Below are 25,007 nucleotides of genomic sequence, written 5' to 3'. Positions count from 1 at the left end.
AAAAGACGTAAGGTTTCATTAGAAGATCCAAGTTGATGTCAATTCTATGGGATCAAGAAGCCAAAAAAGAAAAATGGAGAACATACTCTTTTTTTCCCTTTCCATTTTCCTTTCTTTCTCTTCTGAGATGGGGTTCCTATATTGCCTAAGCATGCCAATCAATACTCCTGTCTCAGCTTCCTGAGTAGTGGGGACTATGGACAAGTTTTCCCAACTCAGAGTTTGGAGTCTTAATAATCAGAAAGCCAACTGAGCCCAGACAGATTGAGGGGGTGGGCAGTGGGGCCGGAAGTCAGAAATTCCTATCATAGAAGATAGAGCTTAAACAATCTCAGGCCTGCAGTTAGCTGTGTTCCCTCATCTCACCTATGTATACACTAAAAATGCTGAGCAGGGCTGGAGAGGTGGCTCTGCGGTTAAGAGCACTTACTGCTCTTCCAGAGCGCCTGGATTGGTTCTCAGCACTCATATGGCCATGTGCAAGCATCTGCAACTCCAGTTCAATAGAGTATGACATCCTCTTCTAGCCTCCACTGACACTGCACATATGTGGTACACAGACATACATGCAGGCACATAAAATAAAAAGAAATAATGGTTTTTAGAAGTGCTAAACAATAAACAAGCAAAATGCCCAAGTTTTCACTCTTCCTCTACTCATGACCACTGTGCTCTCTTAGAAATATATTTGCCCAAAAAGATTGTTATTCTTTTTTTTTTTGGCAGGTTGTACAGGTTTATTTTTTCCAATACCAATGAGACATACAAGAGCAGCACTTTTCTGAGCAGCCCCATGGACCAGACCATTGTCAAGTTTCACTTCTGAGAAGGATTGTTATTCTTTGAGGCTAACCTGGTCTACAGAGTTAGTTAGTTTCAGGACAACCAAGGCTACACAGAGAAACCCTGTCTTGAAAAACAAAACAAACAAAAAAAACCCCAAAAAAATCCAAAAAGGTTATTTTTCTCCCTCCTCTCCCTCCAATGTTAAGTACCTGCCTGCCTAGTGTAAGGCCTGGGTTTATCTTCAGCATTACAAATAAAGAATATCAAAAGTTGTGGCTCCTCCTTCCTTTCTTGGTGCCTAAATTATATGCATAAGTAGATAATCTACCAATGCAATTGGATTACCCTAGAGCTGGCTGTAGTTTGTGGGTTTGGGTTCCCCCCACCCCACACGTAAGCTATCTTGGACATCTGTCCCTGTCAATATCTAAGCATTATTGTGACTGGCAGGTGTGGACGCCTCTCCAGAGAAAAACAGGATTCTTCAGATGTTGGCGACTGTGGGCATGCATTAGGATCCGGAGGGATGAAAGTAGTAAATGAGCATTACAACCACCAGCGAGAGGGTTTCTTCAGACTCCGAACTGCATTCACAAGCAACGGACCTGCTTCAGTCCTTCAAGGAAAAAGGTGAGATATAAATTAGCTTGATCATTTATTCAGAGGCATTTCAACACAGGAGCAAAGAGTTCTGTCATGGTAATTAGAAGTGAAAGCTGAAAAAAACTGAGAAAATTCACCAGCACAAGTTTTTCCTTTGTTACTTCTGTTAAAAAGGCATGTATATATGCGTTATTTAAGTATTACTTAATATGATACTTTTGCTTGTTACGGAGTCTCGTACACTAGAGGACAGACAGAGCATCCAGACATCCTTTGCTGTCACCATCCTGTCAGGATCTCCCTGAATCTTGCTAGGCTTTTTGTTTTTCAAATATTCTACGTGTGCTTGAAAAGAATGTAAATTAACAATGCAAAGTTGCCCTCAGTGAAGGCTGTGGATATAATTCAGGGGTAGAGTATTCATTCACCTAGCATGTATGAGGCCCTGGATTCCATTCTCATCACTGCAGAGAGAGAGGGGAGATAGATAGATAGAACAGGGAGGGAGAGGAAGGGAGAGGGGAAAGGAGAAAGAAGAGAAGGAAGAAAAGAAGCAAGAGGAAACCTTTCCAGTTGAATAGTTTCTCAGGATCCCCTCAGACCCCAAATCCAAAGTTGTTCAAGTCTCTTGTATTATCTGCACATAGCACTTTAGGTTACATCTAAATTATTTATAATACCTTGGTGTGGGAGGTCTTTCTGCCTACGTGTTGCTTTTATTGGTTAATGAATAAAGAACTACTTTGAGCCCATAGCAGAACAGGGCACAAAGAACTAAGTTGGGGGGGAAGCGGAGGAGGGAACTAAAGTGAATGTGGGGAGAAAGAAGGGCGGAGTCAGAGAGGTAGCCCTGCTGGAGAGGTAGCCCTGCTGGAGACAGATGCCAGAACTTTAACCAGTAAGCCACAGCCACATGGCCACACACAGATTAATAAAAATGGGTTAAATTAATATGTAAGAGTTAGCCAATAAGAAGCAAGAGCTAATGGGCCGAGAAGTGATTTAGTTAATACAGTTTCTGTGTGACTATTTTGGGTCTGAATAGCCGGGAACCAACAAGCGGCCTACTACTACAATACCTAAAACAATGAAATTATTTTAGAAGATGACAAAAAGTCTGTACACATTCAGAACAAAGGTTTCTTTTTCCTAAAATATTTTCAATCCTCATACAAAATTTTTAAAATTTATATTTATCTTCATCTGATATGTATGAGTGTTTTGCTTTCATGTAAGTATGTGCACTATGTATATGCCTGATGCTCAGAGAAGCAGGAAGAGGGTTCAGCACCCCCCGGAACTGGATTACAGCCAATTATGAGCCAGCATATGGGGGCTAGGAAAAGCAGCCTGTGCTTCTAACCCCCGAGCCACTCTCCAGTCCCAACTTCACACAACTGAATCCACTGATACAGAGGGCCTGTTGCTCTCCAGTCCCAACTTCACACAACTGAATCCACTGATACAGAGGGCCTGTTGCTCTCCAGTCCCAACTTCACACAACTGAATCCACTGATACAGAGGGCCTGTTTCATTAGGAAATTCACCTTGCTGAAATCATCAAAGTCTTTTTAAAACAGAATTTTTTAAAAAGTAAAAAGTTGTTTAAAATTGTCAATCTGAGGGCTGGAGAGATGGCTCAGCGGTTAAAAGCATTGCCTGCTTTTCCAAAGGTCCTGAGTTCAATTCCCAGCAACCACATGGTGGCTCACAACCATCTGTAATGGGGTCTGGTGCCCTCTTCTGGCCTACAGGCATACACACAGACAGAATATTGTATACACAATAAATAATAAGTATTTTTTTTAAAAAAGGACAGCAGTTGATGAGATACCTATATACCAAGAGCAGATCTTCAAATGTCACTGTCAAAAGTTTAAAAAAAATAAAAAAATAAAATAAAATTGTCAATCCGAGGGGCTAGAGAAATGGCTTGGTGATTAAGAGCAGTTTGCTGCTCTTCTAGCCGACTCAGGTTCGATTCTCTGCACTCACATGGTCGGCTTGCAGCCAGTTCCAGAGACACTAGCATCCTCTTCTGGCCTCTTGGATACTAGGCACCCACATGGTACACAGACATACATGCAGGCACAATACCTGTACGTATAAAAACTTGACAAGCCTTATAAAAGACTCCAAAGTTGAAAGTAACAATTCCCTAATTCCTCCCTTATAATCCAATCCTGGAGATGCTGCCAACCGTGTTTGTGCAAATAGTCCTGACTTACGATGGTTCCACTTAATGGCTTTAGACTTTATGACAGTGTCAATGCAACACACATTCAGTGAGCATTGGGATTTTGATCTTTTCCTGGCCTAGCAATATGCTACAAAATACTCTCTGGTGGGCGTTGGGCAGAGGCTGCCAGGTGCAGCTCATCAGCCAGGAGACACAAGCAGTGCTCTACAGTGAACTGTGTGGCTAGACTGTGATGTATGAAATGCATTTTCCACTCTCAATGTTTTCAATTTACCATGAGTTTAGCAGGCTGTAACACCGTCAAAGAATAACTGTACTTCCTTGTAGATACTGTCTATGCAATACAAGAATATGTTTGTAAACATTACATGTCTGACCTTAAAAAGAAAACACACAACACAGAAAAGATTGCATTATATGCATACTTTGGTACACTGTGTTTTTTCCCCCTTTATTTCACGATATCTTTTTTGTATCAGCACATTTATATCTTCTCCAGTGTTTTTAATGGTTGTATTGTATTCCAGGATAAAGTTGTTCTGTGGGGTACTTAGTTGTCCTTTGATGGATACTTGAATTATTTCCAGTCTGGCAGTTATGGATAATAATCCTACAGGCAGCTTTCCTTACACATGAACTTTGTAGCTGTTCACCTACTCTTTTCAGGCTGTTTCCTCCAGTGACCTTCATCCAACTTCCTTCTTTCCCTGTGCGGCAGACCCAGGCATTCTACTTCCTTCCTACCCTTTGGAGGCTGCCATTTGTCCTTTGAGTTTGTCTGCCTCTAAGCCTCACTAAAGAGCAACTGTCTGTCGCTGCCTGGTGATCAACACGGTGACATGTCAGTTTTAAGTGGGTTTTGCCATCACTCCACAATGTAAGAGGGGCTAGAAAAACTCACGAAGTGTGATTCATCTAGTAGGCCCTGGCTCCTGTCCACCTTAGACAAGAGGAATGGAAATGCCTATTTTACAGAGTTCTCCAACCCAATTTCTAACTCCAATATTGGGGGGTTGTCAGATTAATTCTCCCTCCCATAATATGTCTGCTTGTCAAGCCTGAGCATGCCATATTTTCAGAGAAATCTTAGTGACTCTGAGCACCCTAGATTTGGGGTCCCCATTCAGTGGGCCAATGTCCTTTCAGTTCTGTTGGTCCTAACCATGTGCTCAAGCCAACAAGTCCCCTTAATTACTATACAAAGAGATGACTGCAGTGTTCTATAATCAACCAACAGCCTAAAAATGTCAGAATTTCTGGTTCCAAGGGCAGCTAATCCTGAGTGAGTAGCACCAAACCTCTAACTACCCGTAACCAAGGCTGGCAGAAGTCCTCAGGATGCAGAATTTCTGAAGCCACATGGAGAACCAGTGTGTGGGGACGGGGAGGGCATTACAAAAGGACCCATTTCATGAGAATTCAAACTCCCGAGCGAGCTGTGGGCACAGTGCCTCATGGGTTGGTGCATCTGCAGACACCTGTTGTTTCCCCATTTGCTCTGCCGAACCAGAGCGGCTCGGAATCCCCCAGACTGATCCTTGACTCTCACACCTGTCCACATTTAAGTGCTTCATTGTGATCGAAGCCAGCAGCCGGGCCTCTAGAAAATCAGGCGTAGCACTTTTTGGCTCTGCCCTATCAGACAAACATCATGCTAATTCTCTGCTCCTGACTGCTTTCTGCCCAGGTCATAAGGAGAACACAAAGTAAAAAGTTTGTGCTTGGAAGAGTTCAGAAAGAGAACATTATGGTGGTGAGGGACATGTGAGCCCCCAACACGGGAAACTGGATTCCAGAGGAATTCTGGCCCAGAGCCTTGGAGTATGCCACTGAGCGCTCAGACTTAAAGCCTGCTTCAAGAGTGAAGGCAGACTTGGTGAGTGGGATGGAGACGACTGGGGTGGTGGCAGCCCAGGGTTTTACAAAGCAAAGAATGTTCCCAGGCTCCTTTGATACAATGTGTTTTCCTGTACTTCTAGCTGTTTCTGTCAAGAAGTTGAGTGTCTGGGATGGAGGGTCAAGGGACATAAGCAAGGAACAAGAACATTCCTGTCAGGGACACCAGCCAGGAGTGACTTCTGGGTGACTCCTAGACCTTCAGTTGGGGATGTCCAGATGTTTCTGCCTTGGGTACATCTTCCTGCCAAGTGTCATCCATAATGATATAAATAAATGACAGCTATTAGTAACTAGTTAATAACAGTGATCATCAGAATGAAGATTTATTGAGCACTTACTAGATGCTGCCAGACACTATTACAAGCTCTTTATATGTATTAACTCGATTAATACAAACCAATGAGGCTAGCACTACTGCTATGTTCATTTCCAACATGAGAACTCTGGGGCATGGAGGGGTTAAGCAACTTCCCTAAGAACAAAAAAGACCGTTCAAACCCAGGTAGGCTGGCTTCAGAGCATACACTCCTACACACCCTGCTGTTTCGCCTCTCAAGACAAGCAGTCAGAGCCCTGTCCATATGAAGCACCAGGAAAGATGATGGTCCACACAGATAGTGAGGGATTGGAAGGTGTCACATCTGGCATGGCGAATCTTTATTTATTTAATTTTTTTTTTTTTGAGACAGGGTTTCTCTGTGGTTTTGGAGCCTGTCCTGGAACTAGCTCTTGTAGACCAGGCTGGTCTCGAACTCACAGAGATCTGTGGCATGGCGAATCTTAAAAGTTGACAGAGGCTAAAGGGGTGGGGGGCAGCCATGTCTTATATGATACTGTGTTTAGTTTTCTTGGATATGATGAATTTAGGAACAGCGTAGTCAGAGTGGCTTATTAGAGATAGTGGAGGCTTTGATGTGGAAAGATTAAAGCAAAGCAAAGTGGAAGACAAGGAGGCCACCACAGACGTGTCATAAGAGTCTTTGAGGACCGTTGACCTCTGACAGGGTGCAGCTGAGAGACAGAAAGGATTTTTGAGTATTCAAAATAAGGACTCTTCCAGCTGGGCAATGTTGACACAAGCCTTTAATATCAGCACTTGTGGGCAGAGGAAGGCAGATCTCTGGTGCGGGAGAATTGTCTGTATTCTGTCAGTCATGTTTTAAGTAAATGCTGATTGGCCAGGCAGGAAGTATAGGCGAGAAAACCAAACAGGAAGTAGAAATGATGCAAGGAGGACAGGAGAGGGGCAGGAGAGATGGCTCAGTGGTTAAGAGCACTGACTGCTCTTCCAAAGGTCCTGAGTTCAATTCCCAGCAACCACACGATGGTTCATAACCATCTGTAATGAGATCTGATGCCCTCTTCTGGCCTACATGCAGGATATTATATAAATAAATAAATCTTAAAAAAAAAAAAAGGAGGACAGGAGAATTCTGGGAAGGAGGAAATTGATTTCTCCCACTCCTGCCCAGATCACCTAAGTAACAGGATGTCATCTGCCTCACTGAAAAAGGTACTGAGCCACATGGCTAACATAGATCAAAAAAATGGGTCAATCAAGATGTGAGAGATAGCCAGTGAGAGGCTAGAGCTGGGCCAATCAGATTATAATTTATGGAGACCTATGTGTGATTTTCTTTGGGGCTAAACAATTGTGGGGAATCCGGCAGGACAGAAACATAAACAAGCAGACCGTTCATGTTACAGATCTCTATGCATTTGAGGCCAGCCTGGTCTACAGAGCAAGTTCCAGGACAGCCAAGACTATACAGAGAAACCCCATCTCAAAAAAAAAAAAAAAAGAAAGAAAAAAAAAAGAAAAGAAAAGAAAGAAAAGAAAAAGGAATATGGATAAAATATAGAAATATGCAATTAACAAAAGATATTCAAGTTGTTTCTTAAATATAGAAATGATATTAAACCAAATAAGTAAGGCTAATGTAAAATAAAACAACGAAATATTAGAGATCACACTAAGAAAAGTGATACTCTTGTATGTCAACGGGGGAAAGTAATTCAGCCATTTATGGAAAGCAATTTGGAAGCATACAGTAAACTTGATAAAGCAACACGCCATAGCCCAGTAATTTCTCTTCTGATTATATAACCCATAGAGGCTCTTGCACACAGACACAAAGACATGGGGACAGAGATGTCCATGGCAGCATGGTTTGTCATGGGCAAATAAAAATGCAGACTATTAACTATTTATTAACATAAATAAAATACACATGTGAATTTTTTATTTTATTTTTCGAGACAGCGTTTCTCTGTAGCTTTTGAGCCTGTCCTAAAATTCACTCTGCAGACCAGGCTGGCCTTGAACTCACAGAGATTCACCTGTCTCTGCTTCCCAAGCGCTGGGGTTAAAGGCGCATGCCACCACCGCCCAGCATATGTGCATATTTTTAAGATATATAGAAAGTAATCCTATACATTCTTATTGACTGAATATCCGTGAGAGACCCTTTCAGTTGACTTAAAAAACACGACAGTGGGAAAGAGGGGAATTAAAGGGGGATGGCAGTTTTAAAAAGAAAAAGATGAGAAAAGAACTAACTAGATAAAAAATTAACAGTTGGGAATGCAAACTAGTGGATGTGGTCTTATATTATTCTTTGTATGTAACTATATATTTTATATTTGTAAAAAAAAACAACAAGAGTTTACAAAGGTACTTGAGGTGCAAAATCAGTAAGATCTGCTTACTGGTAACCCAATAAGGCTGAGGGTGAGCAACGAAGACTAGGCAGTCAGGTGTATGCTAACCACAGCACACCCTACTATACACCCAGCCTGGTAGTGTACTATGTGGCTCTGTCCTCATTTGTCTAACCAATCAGTTCTCTTTCAATGTTTTGCTGCTGATATTATGACAAGAAATGCTTGCATACATTCATCTTTATGAATGTTCATATCTATCTGTAAGATGTATAAGAACATGTACATTATATATTTTTGATATTGATCATTGGTCCTTGTAGATGATCATAGGTATTGGTACTTGTGGTACTTTCTTTAAATAAGAATGAGGATGTAGTCAGTTGGTAGAATGCTTGCCTAGCACATAGGAAACTCTGGATTTGATCCCATGCACACACTTGGTGTGGGAACATACAATCTAGGCACTCGTAAGTGGAGGAGGGAGAATCCAAAGTTCATTGTCACCTTTGACTACATACGGAGTTCAAAGCCAGACCAGGATATGCCAGACCTTATCTTAAAGAAAAATTATTCAGTAAGAATCTTGGCCAGGAGGTGGTTGAACATGCCTTTAATCCCAGCACTCGGGAGGCAGAGGTAGGTGGATCTCCATGAGTTGGAGGCCAGCCTGGTCTACAAGAGCAAGTTCCAGGACAGCCAAGGCTACACTGAAAAACCCTGTCTCAAAAAACCAAAACCAAAAAAAAATAAAAATAAAAATAATAAATAAATAAATATATAATAAATAAATAAATAAATCTTGCCTACTCTTTGGAACATTCCTTTAGGCAGAGAAATGTTTATTACTTCTTTTGGTTTCTAAAGACATTTGGTTGGACTGGGCTAAACATTAGGGTGTATGTTGGAGGGTGAACATAATCTCATAGTGCTATAGAAATCAACAAGTATTGGGGTGTATGTGAAATCACTAGGAACTGCCTGCTTTGACAGCAGGCCTGTCATGTCTCACTCATGGCTCCCCAGGGTTTGGTGCTGTGAGGAGAAGCAACAGACCTACATTCCCATGTGGAAATTATGGTCTAGAGACACTGCCCCCACTTAGTCAGGAATGTGCCCTCCAGTGCTCCCAGTCCCACCTCCTTCCACACTGAGCCGAGTACCAGGTACCATTTATCATCATGCTGATATGGACGCTGGACCAGGCCACCTTTTCTAATTTGTAGGAATGTGGTGATTAAATGGGTCAGAATCCAGAAACTGCTTACAACAGGGTCTGACCCACAACATGTCCAAAGAGAGCTTGCTGTGGACATCATCAGTGTTAAGAAATATTCTTTGACTCCATGTCTCTATAAGAGATAGGAAAATGATCTGATTTTATTTCGATTTTAATTTTATTGATTGATTGATTGATTGATTGAGGCAGGGTTTCACTGTACTAGAACTCTCTATGTAGACCAAGCTGGCCTCAACCTCACAAAGCACCACCTGCCTCTGCCTCCCCAATGCTGAGATTAAAGGTAGCTTCCTGGCTACTAAATATTTCTTCATTACCTACCTAGTCCGTGTGGGGCAAGTGTGAGAACCTTGATTGTGCTACTCAAAACAAAACAAAATCTCAAAGTTTGTATATTAAATTTAAATTTTTTTTTCATATCTTTACAAGATCTCCTGAGTAAATCGGGAGCATGGGTACCATGGGAGAGGGTTAAAGGGGAGGGGAGAGGAAGGGATGGGAACAGAGAAAAATATGTAGTTTAATAAAAACAATTTTTAAAAAGTCCAGGAAAAAATTTTCCATGTCTTTAAAAAATTATTTGGGGCTTGATATAGAAATATAGGCATATAATCCCAACCCTCCGTGATCATGAGTTTAAGGCCAGTCTGGTCTACATAGTACATTCCAGGTTAGCCAGGCTACACAAGCAAGACAGCATCTCACAAAATCTAGACAACAATGGAATAAAACAAACAAAAAACCTCTTTGGGGCTAAAATGCATACCTTCCTAGGAGGCTATCTTATGACTCAGGCTCAGCATTAAAGCTTGAAGATAAAGGAAAGACCTGCGAGGCTAAGGGTGTAACACAGTGGTAGCATGAATGTGTATGTGTGTGTTTATGTCCCTGTGTTCCATCCCTAGCACCATAAAAAAATACAAGATGCATCATGGTTGGGGCTAGATAATTCAGTGGTTACAAGCTGGCTGTTCTTCAAAAAAACTGGGTTCAATTGCTAGCACGCACATGATGGCTCACAACTAGTTGGAATTCCAATTCCAGGATATCTGGTACCCTTTTCTAGTCTCTGCATACTTATGGTACAGACATATATACTGGCAAAATACCTATACCTGCAAAATAAAAATAAGTCACATACATCATAGTCAATATGTTGAATTCTGCTAAGAGCAGTACAAAGGTCTGAGATCAAATTATTACCCCCAAAAGACTCTCTACAGCTCCAGGGAAATCAAGTTCTTCATGATGGACATTTTGAACTATCCCCTCTCACCCATATCCCTATTGCAGGCACTAGATTACTGAAGACCCAAGAGAGGTTAATCAGCTCCTCTCTGTCTAGAAGGTGTTAGAGTACAGGAAAGCAAAGACACACTAATAGAAAAAGAAGGATCAGTGTTTCCTACTATATGCAGTGAAATGTACAGGAAGTTCTCCCTGTCAGCAAGTTAACATTCAAGTCTTCAGGAAAGACAATCTGTAATTCAGATTAGTTTGGAGCTCATATACCATATGAACTGCACTAGCATTCTCTGTGCCCCATCTTGGGGCAGTTGTTAATTCTTCAGTTTCAAAGCTTTCTAAGGGCTCACTAACCATGTGTGAGAAATGCCTGACTGCAGGCCGGAGTCTCTAAAACCAATAATTCCCAAAAGTTTTAGATAGACAAGTCTACATAGGTATATGTCACAAAGAAAAAAAGTTTATAGAACATGTGTGTGTGTGTGTACATGTACTATGTATGTTACACGCTTAAAGTCAAAATGGCTGTGATGGCACATGCTTATAATCCCTGTTCTTAGGAGGTGAGGCAGGAGGACTGTGGGAAGATGGTCTACCTAGTGAGTTAAGTGAGACAGTGAAGCCCAGTCTCAAAACAGCAAGGGTCAGGGACATAACTAGACGGCAGAACATTTGCCTAGCATGGATAAGGCTCTGAAATTGATCCCCAGCAAAGATGACAAAGAATGAAGTAACTAAGCAGTAGTATAAGAATTGTTAGATATGTTAAAATTCACGAATATATTTCTCATGTGTCTGTGTGGGAAACTGTCTTGAAACATTCCATAGGGAAATAACACGAAACAGGCGTCCTTAGCTGCGGGGTTTGCAGTTTTACTCCTTACTCCTAAGATGTTTGGATTGTGTGACGTTATATTAAATTTGGCACCTCGCAGGTGGTCCCTGAAGCTAAACTGGTGCTTTTTCCAATCATTTGCTCAGCCCTGTCTAGTTCAGCATCTGTTTGCAAAGGTGGTGTGTGTGTGTGTGTGTGTGTGTGTGTGTGTGTGTGTGTGTCTTGAGCCATGGTGAGCTCACCTTTCCCTTCTTGAGACCCTTATGTGGTCTGTCTTTCTCTGTCAGGCTTTCAAGTTAATTGTTTCCTGTTTCTCTGAGTCTGTTCCTTATCCCCCTCAGACCACCCTCCACACACTCCTACCCCCACCCTCTCCCCAGCACATGGGTCTTTGTCTCTTGGCCTGCCCTTGGGCATGCACCCTCTGAGAGCCTTGGAGTTAATTTCCAAGTAGAGCAATCTCAACACAAAATCATGCCATTCTTGTAAAGCCAGAAGTTGTTTTCCATGTTTCTAGATTTTTAGCGAGTCTTTGTTATGTACTGATTATTCTCTTAATCCCTGAGTGCTGAGGTTTTCTGTGAGATCACAAGTCTTTGTGACTGCTTGAGTTCGCTGGCATCCCTTAGACAGTCACTGCTCCCAGAGCTTGCTGTCCCTAGTGACACTTTTCCCTGGCTATCTCTCCCATTCCTCTCATGAGTGTCAGAGCCTAGTAACTCTGGAGTTGCTGCTAGAGTACCAGATAGCTCACAAATACTTTATATACACAGGCAGGGGAGGTGGCGGGGAGGGGCAGGGCTAGAGACAAGTCTCAGTGGTTCAGAGCACTGGCTGCTCTTCCAGAGGACCCAGAGCTCAATTCCCAGCACCAACATGGTGGCTCACAACTGCCTGTGACTCCAGTTCTAGGACCATTCACTGCTGCCTTCTGGCCTCTCTGAGCAGCAGGCATGCAAGTGGTACACAGACATACACGTAGACAGAATACTCACATACATCAAAATAAATAATTTAGCCTTTAATCCCAGCAGTCAGGAGGCAGAGGAAGGTGAATATGTGAGTCCAAGGCCAACCTGGTCTACAGATTGAGTTTGAGGACAGCCAGGGGTACACAGAGAAACCCCTGTCTGGAATACCAATCAAATAAATAAAGTTTCAAAAGCCACTCCAGGTTCTGAGCCTTTGCTTCCTTATCCCCACACTCAGAAATCGTACCTAACTAGCCGCTTACAGTCTGGCCTTCCTTTCTCAGATTCTTTTCTCCGTGTTAACTCTCTCACCTAGTCTTGCTGACACTGTTCATCATCCCCCATCCACATCTCGGGTTTTCTCTCCTATCTTGTCACCCCATGAGAGCACACATGAGAGCTCTTTTGACAGCTTTTACAGTCTATAGTTCCCTGGCCATCTATTTTCAGTCCACTACAAAGTACAAGAGGAAACAAACCAAAAAGCTCTCACAAAACTGAGAATAACTTAGTGGCAGTGTGCTTGCCTCATATGCATGAGACCCTGAGTTTCATCTTCGGTAACTTAAGAGGTAGGGGAAACCCTTGACTGGGAATATATATGTCTGTGCATAGTGTATATGTACACATGAAAAGTGAAGAGTATAAACACATGACAGGGGTTCAGTTCTCTTTGGAGGAAAGGAATGTCTTAGTTTCTACCCATTTGTTAGTAATGCTGAATGTATCTCACCCTGCAACCCAAATCTGTATCTTTTTCCTGTGCAGCTTAAGCAAAGAAAAGCTTTGATGTTTATTGAGGATTTAGGCAACTACTTCCCAGTTAAGGAGAGATTTTTTTTTTTAAGTTGTGCTTTCATTATGACTCCATTTATTGATCAAGGGATTTCTTGCCTCACTTAACTTCATAATCTGCTGAGCAGATTAAGAAAATGTGAAAACTATTGTTTGGCAACATGAGTAGAGACTTTAAAGTGATGGTTTGGAGGCTGGATGATTCAAATACTATAATCCAAGAAAAGCGGCTAATTGATCATACAGAATGTGTTTTTATACTTTATTCTTTTTATGGACTGAGCATGCAATGAAACGAATCATCTTAAAAGTTTTGTGGATGTGCTGTTATGGAAGCAGGGACTTCCTAGTGTAGAAACAGCCAACAGAAAGTACTACATCAAGGAACAGGAAATGATGCATGGAAAAAGGCATAAACATAGGTTCAACATATTTTCAGCATCTATTATGCTTTTTTTTAAAATATTTATTTATTATGCATACAATATTCTGTCTGTGTGTATGTCTGCAGGCCAGAAGAGGGCACCAGACCTCATTACAGATGGTTGTGAGCCACCATGTGGTTGCGGGGAATTGAACTCAGGACCTTTGGAAGAGCAGGCAGTGCTCTTAACCACTGAGCCATATCTCCAGCCCCTATTATGCTTTTTTTTAAATGTATCAAATAATACATATAAGCAGCACAGTGAATTCTCCATCATAAGAAGCAGAAAAGTGCCATTGATTTTGGTACTTCTGTCCTTACAGTTTTCCTACCCATAAACAGCTGTGTGTTCTGGGAAGACCCGTGTTTACTCTTTACCTCCTACCACCTACTTTGCCAGCTTATTGGTCACTCTATTCTCATTAATTCTTCCTCTTGAGAGCTACCAGGGAAGAGAAGAGAGGTGAACTTTGGGTCAGTCTAGTGTGCTTAGAAATAGAAGCAATTCAGTCTCAGTACAATAAATTTGGAAGACCTGCTCAAATTTTTTTGTGTGTCATTTAGGAATTTGTTCTATCCAACTGAGGGAACATTGCTCTTAATTAAATCCTGGACATCTTTGAGATTGATATTTTGTTTATTGACAAACATTATAATGGGAATTTTTCAGTCTCTGGAATATTTTATTTAGCTCTTTTGAGACAGGATCTTGCTACATAGTCAAGACTAACCTCAATCTCTCTCTCTCTCTCTCTCTCTCTCTCTCTCTCTCTCTCTCTCTCTCCAGGGATTCTTTGTATAGCCCTATCCTGGAATTTGCTCTATAGACCAGGCTGGCCTCAAACTCACAGAGATCTGTCTGCCTCTGCTTTCTGAGTTCTGGGATTAAAGGCGTGCGCCACCACCACCAGGCTATTTCTTTCCTTACTTGTGTGTGTATGATGACAAAAGTCACAGGATGACTCGCTGGATGGCATCAGCTATCTCTTTCTGTCCTGTGGTCCTAGGTCGTGAAAGCAAGTTCCTTTATGCCCTGAACTCTCACCATAGCCACGGCCTCAGTCTCTTCAATCTCCCAAGTGCTAGGATTCAGGCCTTCCCTACAGCAACCGGCCTGGTCCGCAGGAGTCTGAAGGACAAAGGAAAGGGAACCATGTATTTGTACCAATTGCATAACAGAATCTAAACCTGTTTACATTGATATTTTTTATGGCTTAAAATTACCCAGAGAAGTAAGATATCCATTCTATACACAGGGAGTGTGAGACTCAGAAATAGTATCTGAGCAGTCTCTCAGCTTACAAAGAAAACCCAGACTAACCAGTTGCCTTCAAAGCAGCGGCCCTTGACAAATGAGGAATGATCCGTACAAAAATCCCCCAAAACGTCTACTTGCAGGGACTTCAAGGGAAACCCATTACAGAAAACGCTTTTACAGAATTAAAAAAAAAAAAAATCTACATCAGTGCTTGGGTATCCTCCCTACCCTGCCCTTAGTGGAGTGGGGGGAGGGGCAAAAGCATATTATTGTATACAAGATCCCTCACAGAACGGCCAAATCACAATGGACAGAGCAGATTACTGAGGAAATGGTAACAGCATTATGGCACTTTGGCCTAAGATGCTAAAGTGACTATGTAATATTAGCGCAGCTGTGCACTTCCTTAAGCACAATCGTGACAACTGCTGGACAACCTCACTGCAGACAGCTGTAGGCTCGGATTTACTTCTGCAAACCTCACCCCTACCCCTCGATCAGGCGGGTGTCGCCAGCTGTCGTAGCACTCACCACAGTCTCCCCTTTCCCACTCCCACGCACCCGCCAAGGCCGGCGCGGCCCCGACGCGGAGGCGCGCGCCTCAGGCGCACGTGACGGGTCTGGGGAGGGCAGTTTTCATTCTCCCCTCCCCCTTCCAGAAGCCCCCGCCTTCTCCTTCTAGGACGAGGCTTTTCATTGGGTCACCACCAGAGTGACCCCCAGCTCAGCCAATCAAGATGCGGCACCTCAGGTAAGGCCCGCCCCCTGGCGGTCCTCGGGTTCCTTCCCGCTCACACCGGAGTCACTTCCGAAGAGAGAACCGCCATGAAGAGAGTAGGGGGTGCCGCCCACCTCTGCACCGACAGCCTCCCCGAGTCCCAGCAGCAAGACGGCAACCACGCAACCAGCTTCTCCATTCACAGCTCATGCCGCCGTCGCCAGCGGCGCCGACATGACAAGGCGCTGCATGCCCGCTAGGCCAGGTTTCCCCTCATCCCCAGCCCCGGGGTCGTCGCCCCCGCGCTGCCATCTGAGACCCGGTAGTACCGCCCCTGCTGCAGCGGGAAAAAGAACAGAAAGTCCTGGGGACAGGTACCGTGCAGAGGGGCTTGAGAAGGGGCCGGGTCGCGGGGGCACGGGTAGAAGGGAGGACTGCGGACGGCTGCTCTTGAGTTCCCGCCATCCTCAGCGAGCTCAGGCCTTGATGTTCTGGGGCCTGCAAACCCTTGCCCCGCCTCTGCGCCGGGGCTTCTGGGAGTTGGAGTCTCCTTTTCTGTAATTGGGATGTTGCTTTTGGTCTAGTGACCACGGTAGCTACGGAGAGCTCGCCTTAGGTAGAAGGTTATTTTTATTCTTTTCGAGAGCTTGACCTGGGACCCTCCCTACTCAGTGCATCTATTTAGATCGTTCTGATGCTGGTGGTTTCTACACTGTGCGTGAAATTATGTAAGATGTGATAAGGAAAACCCACGAATTACTTTATAGTACAGTGTACACGATCATTCATACTAAAAAGATTTTTGGAATGCGCCCGTTTTCTCCTTGAGTAACTTTCTGCCTCTCCAAGAAAGCTTTCTTTTCCTCTTTATTTTTTCTTCTCTCTCTCTCTCTCTCTCTCTCTCTCCTCTCTCTTTGTAAAGATTTTTCTGGGAGCTATGTAATGATGGAGAATTTCCTCAAATAACATCCTCTGACAATAAAACATACTTAAATTATCTATGAACTTGGTACTGTCTTTTTATTTTAATTTTTAAAAGTAACACGGTTAAAAGTAAATTTGTGCTTTAAAAGTATTGTGGCATAGACTCACAATCCTTTATCTTACTTCTGAATGCCAGAAAGCTATGAAAAACAAACGCTTCCATTAAGTTTTTTACCACAGCTCATTTGGCAGCCGAGGCAGGCTGGCCAGAGTTGATGCAAGGTTGTCTACTGGTGTCATAAGCTTTGCTGGAGAAATATTAGTATGTTTGGCTACAGATTACAACACCAGACCATGCTGGGGGCTGTATATAATACATTCAAGTTATTTCCTTCCCAAAATCCAGTAAATCCAGAATTCTAACCCGTTTGGTTCCTGAACTTTCAGATAAAGGTTTGTGAGGCTGTCATAATCTTTTTAACCAGTTACAGAGAAGTTATGGACATTTCTGTGCATTCAACTTAAGGAAGCAATTATTTTTACCTCTAGAAAGTTTCATTTATAGTTATGTGATTTACCTAAAGCCATTTCCCCCCCCCCTTTCTAGTGTATTTAGGAGGAGTATTAGGCTTGATGCTTTAGGGAAGAGATACAGCGTTATATTTAGCAGAACTAGTAGTATTATTTTGATTTGCATTAGCTGCTTATGGATTCTTTTCCACCTTTCCAGCTACCAATAATAGGTTATCACTTGTCTTCCCTTTGCAGACTAGCATTTCTTCCTTTACTCGGTGGTGGAGTTAATTCACCTAATGTAATTTACTTTCTATAAACAAATGTATATATTCTCCTTTAGCCTGTAACTTAGCTTTCAGTCAGAACCATTTAGATTCTATCAACATACTTTTCGAGTCTTAAGTAAGCTAGTAATGATGCGCATAGCTCTTATGTGACCAATGAAAAGATAGAAAAGGACATCAGCCTTGGATTTGGATTGCTCATTCACTGAGTAATCAAGTTCATCCACAGAGGAGACAACGCTGGTAGCCTACTGCTGCTGGCTATCAGCAAAATGGATACATTTTATAAATTTTTTATAACTTATTTACTTTATTTCATGTTCATTGATGTTTTGCCTGCATGTATGTCTGTGTGAGGGTGTCAGATCTCCTGGAACTGGAGTTACAGACAGTTGTGAGCTGCCATGTGGGTGCTCGAAATTGAACCCAGGTCCTCTGGAAGAGCAGTCAGTACTCTTAACTGCTGAGCCTTTCCAGCCCCTCAGTAAGTTATTTACTCAATTTTCCTATACATGTAATATCGCCTTTGATAAGCTGACAGCTCAGTGTGCAAGAGTAAGTCAGAGTTTAGGTTTTGGTAATAATTGCTGTGTGCCCATGTTAGGGCACAATAACCCATAAAAATTATTAAACCAGTTTGGTTTTAGATTTTTTTTTTTTCCTTGTTAACTTTCACATTTCTGTTTTTCATTCTAGTTGGGTAGTATGCTGTTTTTAAAAAAAATGCTTAAGAGTTTTATTAATATTTTACTTATTTTATGTGTCTGAGTGTTTTGGCTGCATGTATACCTGCACCATGTGTGTGCCTGGTGCCTGAGGAGACCAGAAGAGGGTGTCACATACCCTGGAGCTGGAGACAGACATTTGTGAACAACCAAACCACTTCTCTGCAAGAACAGCAAGGGTCTTAAACACTGAGCCATCTCTTCAGCCCCTTGAACTCTTTTGTGTTTTTGTTTATATGGTTTTTTGGTTTGTGTGTGGGTGGTGTTCCCTGAGACAAGGTCTCACTATGTAGCTCCCACTGGCCTAAAATTCACTACATAGACCAGCCTGATCTCAAACAAATACACCTGCCTCTGTCTCCTGAGTGCTGGAATTAAAGGTGTGCTCCTCTGCTGCTGGCTAATCTTAAGGAATCTTAGATTTAGAAAAAGAAAAAACGTTTGAAACACAGTGTGGCTCATTCTAGTTTTTGCTGTTGCTTAGTTTAGACTCAAATGATTTCTTTCTGCTTTTGCCTTGCACATTCCTTTCAACTACCTCCCTAGAATCAAGCTAGGTGTTGTTTCTCCCGTCTGTTACTCTGCTCCTGCTGCAAGAGTTTGGGAAGGTTATGATCTATCGCCATCACTCACCACTCCCTAGATTTAGACTGCAGTTCTGCCATTTTAGTATTCTTGATTTCATTGTCTCAGTTGTATATATAAACAGAGAAAATTGGTTATATTTTCAACTTTCTTATGGCTTAGCAAAGTACGATTACTATTGTCAGAACCAGATTAGTTACATCACAGAGTGGAATCCAGCTGGTCTTATGTAAATCTAACATTCACCACTTAATCTAAAGTATTTATGTTTTAATACTTGATTTTGTGATGCCATATTAGTTGTGCTTTTGTTTTCAGGAAACAATCAATCATAGATTTCTTCAAGCCAGCTTCAAAACAAGGTATGCATGTTGTTAATGTATTTTTGATGGGTTGTTTTAGAGGTGAAGAGGGCCTCCAAACTTTGATTATACTCTTCAGAATTGGAAATTGTACAGTTTTAATGAAGATGCGATAAACATTGAGCCATTTGTTATGCATTTTTAACATTTAAAATAATTCAGTTTATAGTGTTTTTGGTTTGGTTTGTTTTTTTGTTTTTTTGTTTTGGTTTGTTTTTTTGTTTTTTTTTTGGTTTTTCGAGACAGGGTTTCTCTGTAGCTTTGGAGCCTGTCCTGGAACTCCCTTTGGTGACCAGGCTGGCCTCGAACTCACAGAGATCCGCCTGCCTCTGCCTCCTGAATGCTGGGATTAAAGGCGTGCGCCACCACCGCCCGGCCTTTGTTTTTTTTTTTTTTTTAATTTTTTCCCAAGACAGAGTTTCTCTGTGTAGATCTGGCTGTCCTGGAACTCACTCTGTAGACCAGGCTGGCCTCGAACTCATAGATCTGTCTGCCTCTGCTTCCCAATGTTTATATTATTTTTATTCTCTAATACAGTAGCTCACAAATGGAGCCATAGGGAGGTTAGATGAGGTAGCAGAAGGGATTCATGAATGTAAACTTCATAAAAGGTAAATCTATTTCTTAATTTCTCTCTCTTCCAAAATGTATTTTATTACCCAAATATTAATTGGCTTGAATTTTTTAGTAGCTTCAATAATTTATAAATTGATAGTTAAATAGTAATAGAAACCTTAGTTTATTTTTAATAACATACAGTTTGTATGTGTTTTAATTGTGGCTGTTTTAGACAAACATATGTTGGATTCTCAACAAAAATCAAACATCAAATATGGAGGAAATGGAGTGTCCATCAATGGGACAGAACAATTTGAAAGGAAATTATCATCACCAAAAAAACCCAAACCCAAAAGAATGTCATCAGAAGAAAGTCCTATTTTAGAAGCTTTCATGAAAGGTGGTAAAGAGCACCACAAAGATCATGGTGTACATGAGTCACGTCAGCCTTGTATGTCAGTAGGCTCCAAATACTTACTTAAAAGAGCAGATATGTATGCTCCTTCCTCTTATCGATTGTCCAAAGAGATGAAGGCACGAAAGAAAAAACACCGGTCTCCAGAGAGAAGGAAGTCACTGTTCATTCATGAAAGTAACAGGGAGAAGAATGAGAGAGATCGAGGAAAGACCAATGAAGACTCCAGAAAGCAGGCCCAAGAGACAGAAGGTGACATCTTCAAGAACAGCTCCAGAAGTGTTAGCAGCAGAAGCAGTCTGTCCCGGCACCACCCAGGAGAAAGCCCCCTGGGAGCTCGGTTCCAGTTGTCATTAGCTTCTTACTGCCGAGAACGAGAGCAGAAGAAGTTGAGAAAGGAACAAATGGAGCAGAGGATCAACTCGGAAAATTCTTTCTCAGGAACATCCTTAAAATCCTCTAACATAGGGAAAAAATGTAAGCCAAGGCATGAGCACAGCAAACAGAATGATGCTGTACCTGGGAAGAGTAACCTGTCAAATCTGGTATGTACAATAATTACTGGGTTAGATCCTAAGTCTAAAGATACTTAGTAATCCGTAACATTTAAGGAAATGCAGTACATAATTTGGGCTGACACTGAATTCATTAGGTTTCCTCCAACTCCCCTACATTGAATTCAGTAAATTTCTTTACCCAATTTTTTCAGACTAGGAGCAAAGATCATTTTTAGTGGAAAGTAAACATTCAGGCAAGTATAGTCTTTTTTTAAGTTAAGATTTCCAAAAGTAGATACTGAAAGAATGGCAAACATAAAAGAACAAGAAACAATTTAGAGCATTGGTTCTTAAAATGTCCTCGGAGCAGTAGTAGCACTAGCAGCAGTTGGGAATTTGTCAGAAATGCAGTCTCTGCTTAGAGAAACAGTGGAGTTGGAGCCCATCAGTTCTTGGTTCTAAAGCCATCAGGATAACTGATGCACTCCAAAAGTTGAAGAATCACTGTTCCAGATATATATAAATCTTTATTATTTTATTTAAACCTGTATGTGAAGGTACCCATAGAGGCCAAAAGAAGCCATCAGATCCCTTGGAGTTGTAGTTACTGATGGTTGTGAGCTGCCTGGTGTGGATAATAAGAACTCAAGTCCTACAAGAGGACAAAAACTCATAACTGCTGAGCTATTTCTCCAGCCCCATAAATAAATCTTTGATTGGGCATGGGTCTTAGAAACATAGTTGATGACTTAGAAAACTACATGTATTTTTTTAGTTCTTACCATTTTTCTTTTGAGAATATAGACTCAGATTAGCATCAGAGCTTTTCACTCTTCCCTAGAAAATCAACTACGCTGGTCTTTGTAACCTAATCCTTGCTCGGAAACAAAAACAATTTAGATCTAGGAATGCAGCTCTGGTTCAGTGCTTGCCCACAAGTATATAAGAACCCTGCAGTTCCCAACGTTGCGTAGAAGTGCAGTTGATAAGCTGCTATGAAAACTTCAAATCAGATAAACCAGAAATAACTAACATTCCAGGAGTGAATAAAAAGAAATCTTGGTTGGCATTGTGTATTACTAGAAGATAATGTAAATTCAGAGGCCTCTTTGCAATAAGATTGTGCATTTACTATAAATGTTGCTAATGATGAGTAGATATAATATTTGGTCCATAAACTAATAGTTTTCAACTATTAATTTTTGAGTTATGAGTATAAATTACTGTTAACTTATAAAACATGAACTTCATTTTTGTGATTTTTTTTTTTAAGCATATTTTATGATACAGATGGCAGTGTGTGTGTGTATTTGGTATTGCATTTGGGCCTTCTGTCTCTGGACAAGCACTGTGCCATTGAGCTACATCACTAGCCCATACCCTTATTTAAGATCTTTAAAGTTCTTTAAAAAAGAAAAAGAAAAAAAAACTACCTCTGAGTATAGATGCTTGCTTTATTGGTCTAGAAGTCTGTTCAAATGTAAGTTCATATTTTTTACTTCCTCATAGGAAAATGGACATCTCTCAAGAAAAAGATCATCTTCGGACTCATGGGAACTTTCAGGTAGGTAGCATCAGATTTAAACAGAATTTCTAAGTAAGTTTGAAAATAAATTTATTCAAATATTCATTTCCCTTTCTAGAATTAAATGTCTCAGATAATAAGAGTTTTATAAAATTACATCCCAGAAGAATATTATTCCAAGCTAGGTATGGTGGCACATATCTTTATGTTCAAGTCCTCAGGAGGCTGAGATGAGGATCTAGAGCTTGTAGCCAGCCTGAACTATACTGAGTAAGAACTGACCTCAAAAAAAGTGATTGAATTTATTCTGTATAATTTGTTGTCTTGATTTCTCTCTGCCTTATTCAGGAGTTCCTAATAGTGTGTTTTAGCAATGTGTTCTGAATCCTTGGCTACATCAAGAAACATAATTTTGGTGTTAGGAGAGAGGCACATACCTGTAATTCTAACACTCAGTAGGCTGAGGGAAGAGGATTTCAAGTTTGGGGCTAACTTGGGCTACAGTGGGTTGCTGTCCCAGAACAAATGAACAGCAGCATAGTCTTGCATTCTTGTATACTGTTGAAATGTTTTGTATGAAGTTAAAACAGTATCCAAATATTTCAAATACAAAGAGGCCTTTCTAAAATAACACCTCAAGGAAGCAGAGGCAGGCCTGTTCTACAGACTGAGTTCCAGGACAGGTTCCAAAGCTACACAGAGAAACCCTGTCTCCACAAGCCAAACAAACAAAAGATAATCTGTTTAACTACCTCAACCTTGGTTTTTAGTCATTTGATTTCTCTTCCTGCATTGTTTTTTTTAATTTTATTTATTTATTTTATTTTATTTTTTTAAATTTATTTATTAAAGCTTTATTTCTGCCTCCTCCCCGCCACCGCCTCCCATTTCCCTCCCCCTCCCCCTATCAAGTCCCCCTCTCTCATCAGCCCAAAGAGCAATCAGGGTTCCCTGACCTGTGGGAAGTCCAAGGACCACCCACCTCCATCCAGGTCTAGTAAGGTGAGCATCCCAACTTCCTAGGCTCCCACAAAGCCAGTACGTGCAGTAGGATCAAAAACCCATTGCCATTGTTCTTGAGTTCTCAGTAGTCCTCATTGTCCACTATGTTCAGCAAGTCCGGTTTTATCCCAGGCTTTTTCAGACCCAGGCCAGCTGGCCTTGGTGAGTTCACGATAGAACATCCCCATTGTCTCAGTGTGTGGGTGCACCCCTCGCGGTCCTGAGTTCCTTGCTCGTGCTCTCTCTCCTTCTGCTCCTGATTTGGACCTTGAGATTTATGTCCAGTGCTCCAATGTGGGTCTCTGTCTCTGTCTCCTTTCATCGCCTGATGAAGGTTAGTATTCAGGAGGGTGCTTGTATGTTTTTCTTTGGGTTCACCTTATTTAGCGTCTCTAGGATCGCGAATTATAGGCTCAATGTCCTTTATTTATGGCTAGAAACCAAATATGAGTGAGTACATCCTATGTTCCTCTTTTTGGGTCTGGCTTACCTCACTCAGGATAGTGTTTTCTATTTCCATCCATTTGTATGCAAAATTCAAGAAGTCCTTGTTTTTTACTGCTGAGTAGTACTCTAATATGTATATATTCCATACTTTCTTCATCTATTCTTCCGTTGAAGGACATCTAGGTTTTTTCCAGGTTCTGGCTATTACAAACAATGCTGCTATGAACATAGTTGAGCATATACTTTGGTTGTATGATAAGGCCTCTCTTGAGTATATTCCCAAGAGTGGTATTGCTGGGTCCAGGGGTAGGTTGATCCTGAATTTCCTGAGAAACCGCCACACTGCTTTCCAGAGTGGTTGCACAAGTTTGCATTCCCACCAGCAATGGATGAGTGTACCCCTTTCTCCACATCCTCTCCAGCAAAGGCTATCATTGGTGTTTTTTATTTTAGCCATTCTGACAGGTGTAAGATGGTATCTTAAAGTTGTCTTGATTTGCATTTCCCTGATCACTAAGGAAGTTGAGCATGACCTTAAGTGTCTTTTGGCCATTTGAACTTCTTCTGTTGAGAATTCTCTATTCAGCTCAGTGCCCCATTTTATAATTGGATTGATTAGCCTTTTACAGTTTAGTTTCTTGAGTTCTTTATATATTTTGGAGATCAGACCTTTGTCAGTTGCGGGGTTGGTGAAGATCTTCTCCCAGTCAGTGGGTTGCCTTTGTGTCTTAGTGACAGTGTCCTTTGCTTTACAGAAGCTTCTCAGTCTCAGGAGGTCCCATTTATTCAATGAGGCCCTTAATGTCTGTGCTGCTGGGGTTATACGTAGGAAGTGGTCTCCTGTGCCCATGTGTTGTAGAGTACTTCCCACTTTCTCTTCTATCAGGTTCAGTGTGTTCAGACTGATATTGAGGTCTTTAATCCATTTGGACTTGAGTTTTGTGCATGGTATAAACCTGCATTGTTTTTGTTTTATTTTGCTTTTTCTAGACAAAGTTTTCTGTATAGTCCTGGCTGTCCAGGAACATGCTGTATAGACCAGGCTGGCCTCGAACTGCCTTTGCCTCCTGAATGCTAGGATTAAAGCCATTTACCTCCAACGTTGAGCAAATAAATAGCTATTGAAGTGTTTCTGGTTGCAGTTGTGAAAGAACACAGGCATCTGTAACAAAGTACCCAAGCTTGTGTAGCTTCAAACAGCAAAAACTGTTACCTCATAGTTCTAGAAAGTTGAAGTCTAAAATCAGTGCATTGGTAAGGCCTTCCTCTGATTACTCTCGGGGAAGACTGCATCTTTACATCTAACAGCTTCTGGTGTTTGCTTGTAGGCTTCAGTATTCCTTGATTTAAAATGTCATCACTCAGTAACATGGTATCTTGTGTATTCCCTCTGGCATAACTGTATTTGGGTCTAAATTTCCTATTTTAGTAAGGAAGCTGATCCTTTGCATCGACCTTGTTTTCATTTGGGTATATCTGTGAAGACCCTGTTCCCAGTTAAGTTCTTATCCTTGAGTGAAGGTCAGTAGTTC

At 41.6% G+C, this 25,007-nt stretch overlaps 1 protein-coding gene and 1 long non-coding RNA gene across 3 annotated transcripts in view; one reads left to right on the top strand and one right to left on the bottom strand.

Moving 5' to 3' along the window:
- Positions 1-593: 593 nt before the first annotated feature.
- Positions 594-15,493, bottom strand: LOC121453963. Its single transcript, XR_005975130.1, has 3 exons — positions 15,449-15,493; positions 14,705-14,788; positions 594-1,402 (listed from the first exon to the last, which is right to left on the bottom strand). It is a non-coding gene; the product is annotated as an uncharacterized LOC121453963 (long non-coding RNA).
- Positions 15,494-15,736: 243 nt separating this feature from the next.
- Slf2 (SMC5-SMC6 complex localization factor 2) overlaps positions 15,737-25,007 on the top strand; it is a 55,021-nt gene continuing 45,750 nt past the window's right edge. Inside the window, exons 1-4 of one of the 2 annotated variants that reach the window (XM_041661050.1) lie at positions 15,737-16,009; positions 18,988-19,031; positions 19,822-20,549; positions 22,011-22,065. In XM_041661050.1, coding sequence (XP_041516984.1) covers positions 15,870-16,009; positions 18,988-19,031; positions 19,822-20,549; positions 22,011-22,065 — 967 coding nt within the window. In that variant the 5' untranslated portion in view covers positions 15,737-15,869. Of the gene's footprint in view, positions 16,010-18,987; positions 19,032-19,568; positions 19,643-19,821; positions 20,550-22,010; positions 22,066-25,007 lie in introns of those variants that run through there. The other variant, XM_041661051.1, reaches the window with a different exon arrangement.

The sequence above is a fragment of the Microtus oregoni genome, unplaced genomic scaffold (genome assembly GCF_018167655.1).
Source record: "Microtus oregoni isolate MIOR12 unplaced genomic scaffold, Mior012 000012F_ref0000307, whole genome shotgun sequence".
Classification (NCBI taxonomy): domain Eukaryota; kingdom Metazoa; phylum Chordata; class Mammalia; order Rodentia; family Cricetidae; genus Microtus; species Microtus oregoni.
This window is presented reverse-complemented; position numbering and strand designations above follow the sequence as displayed.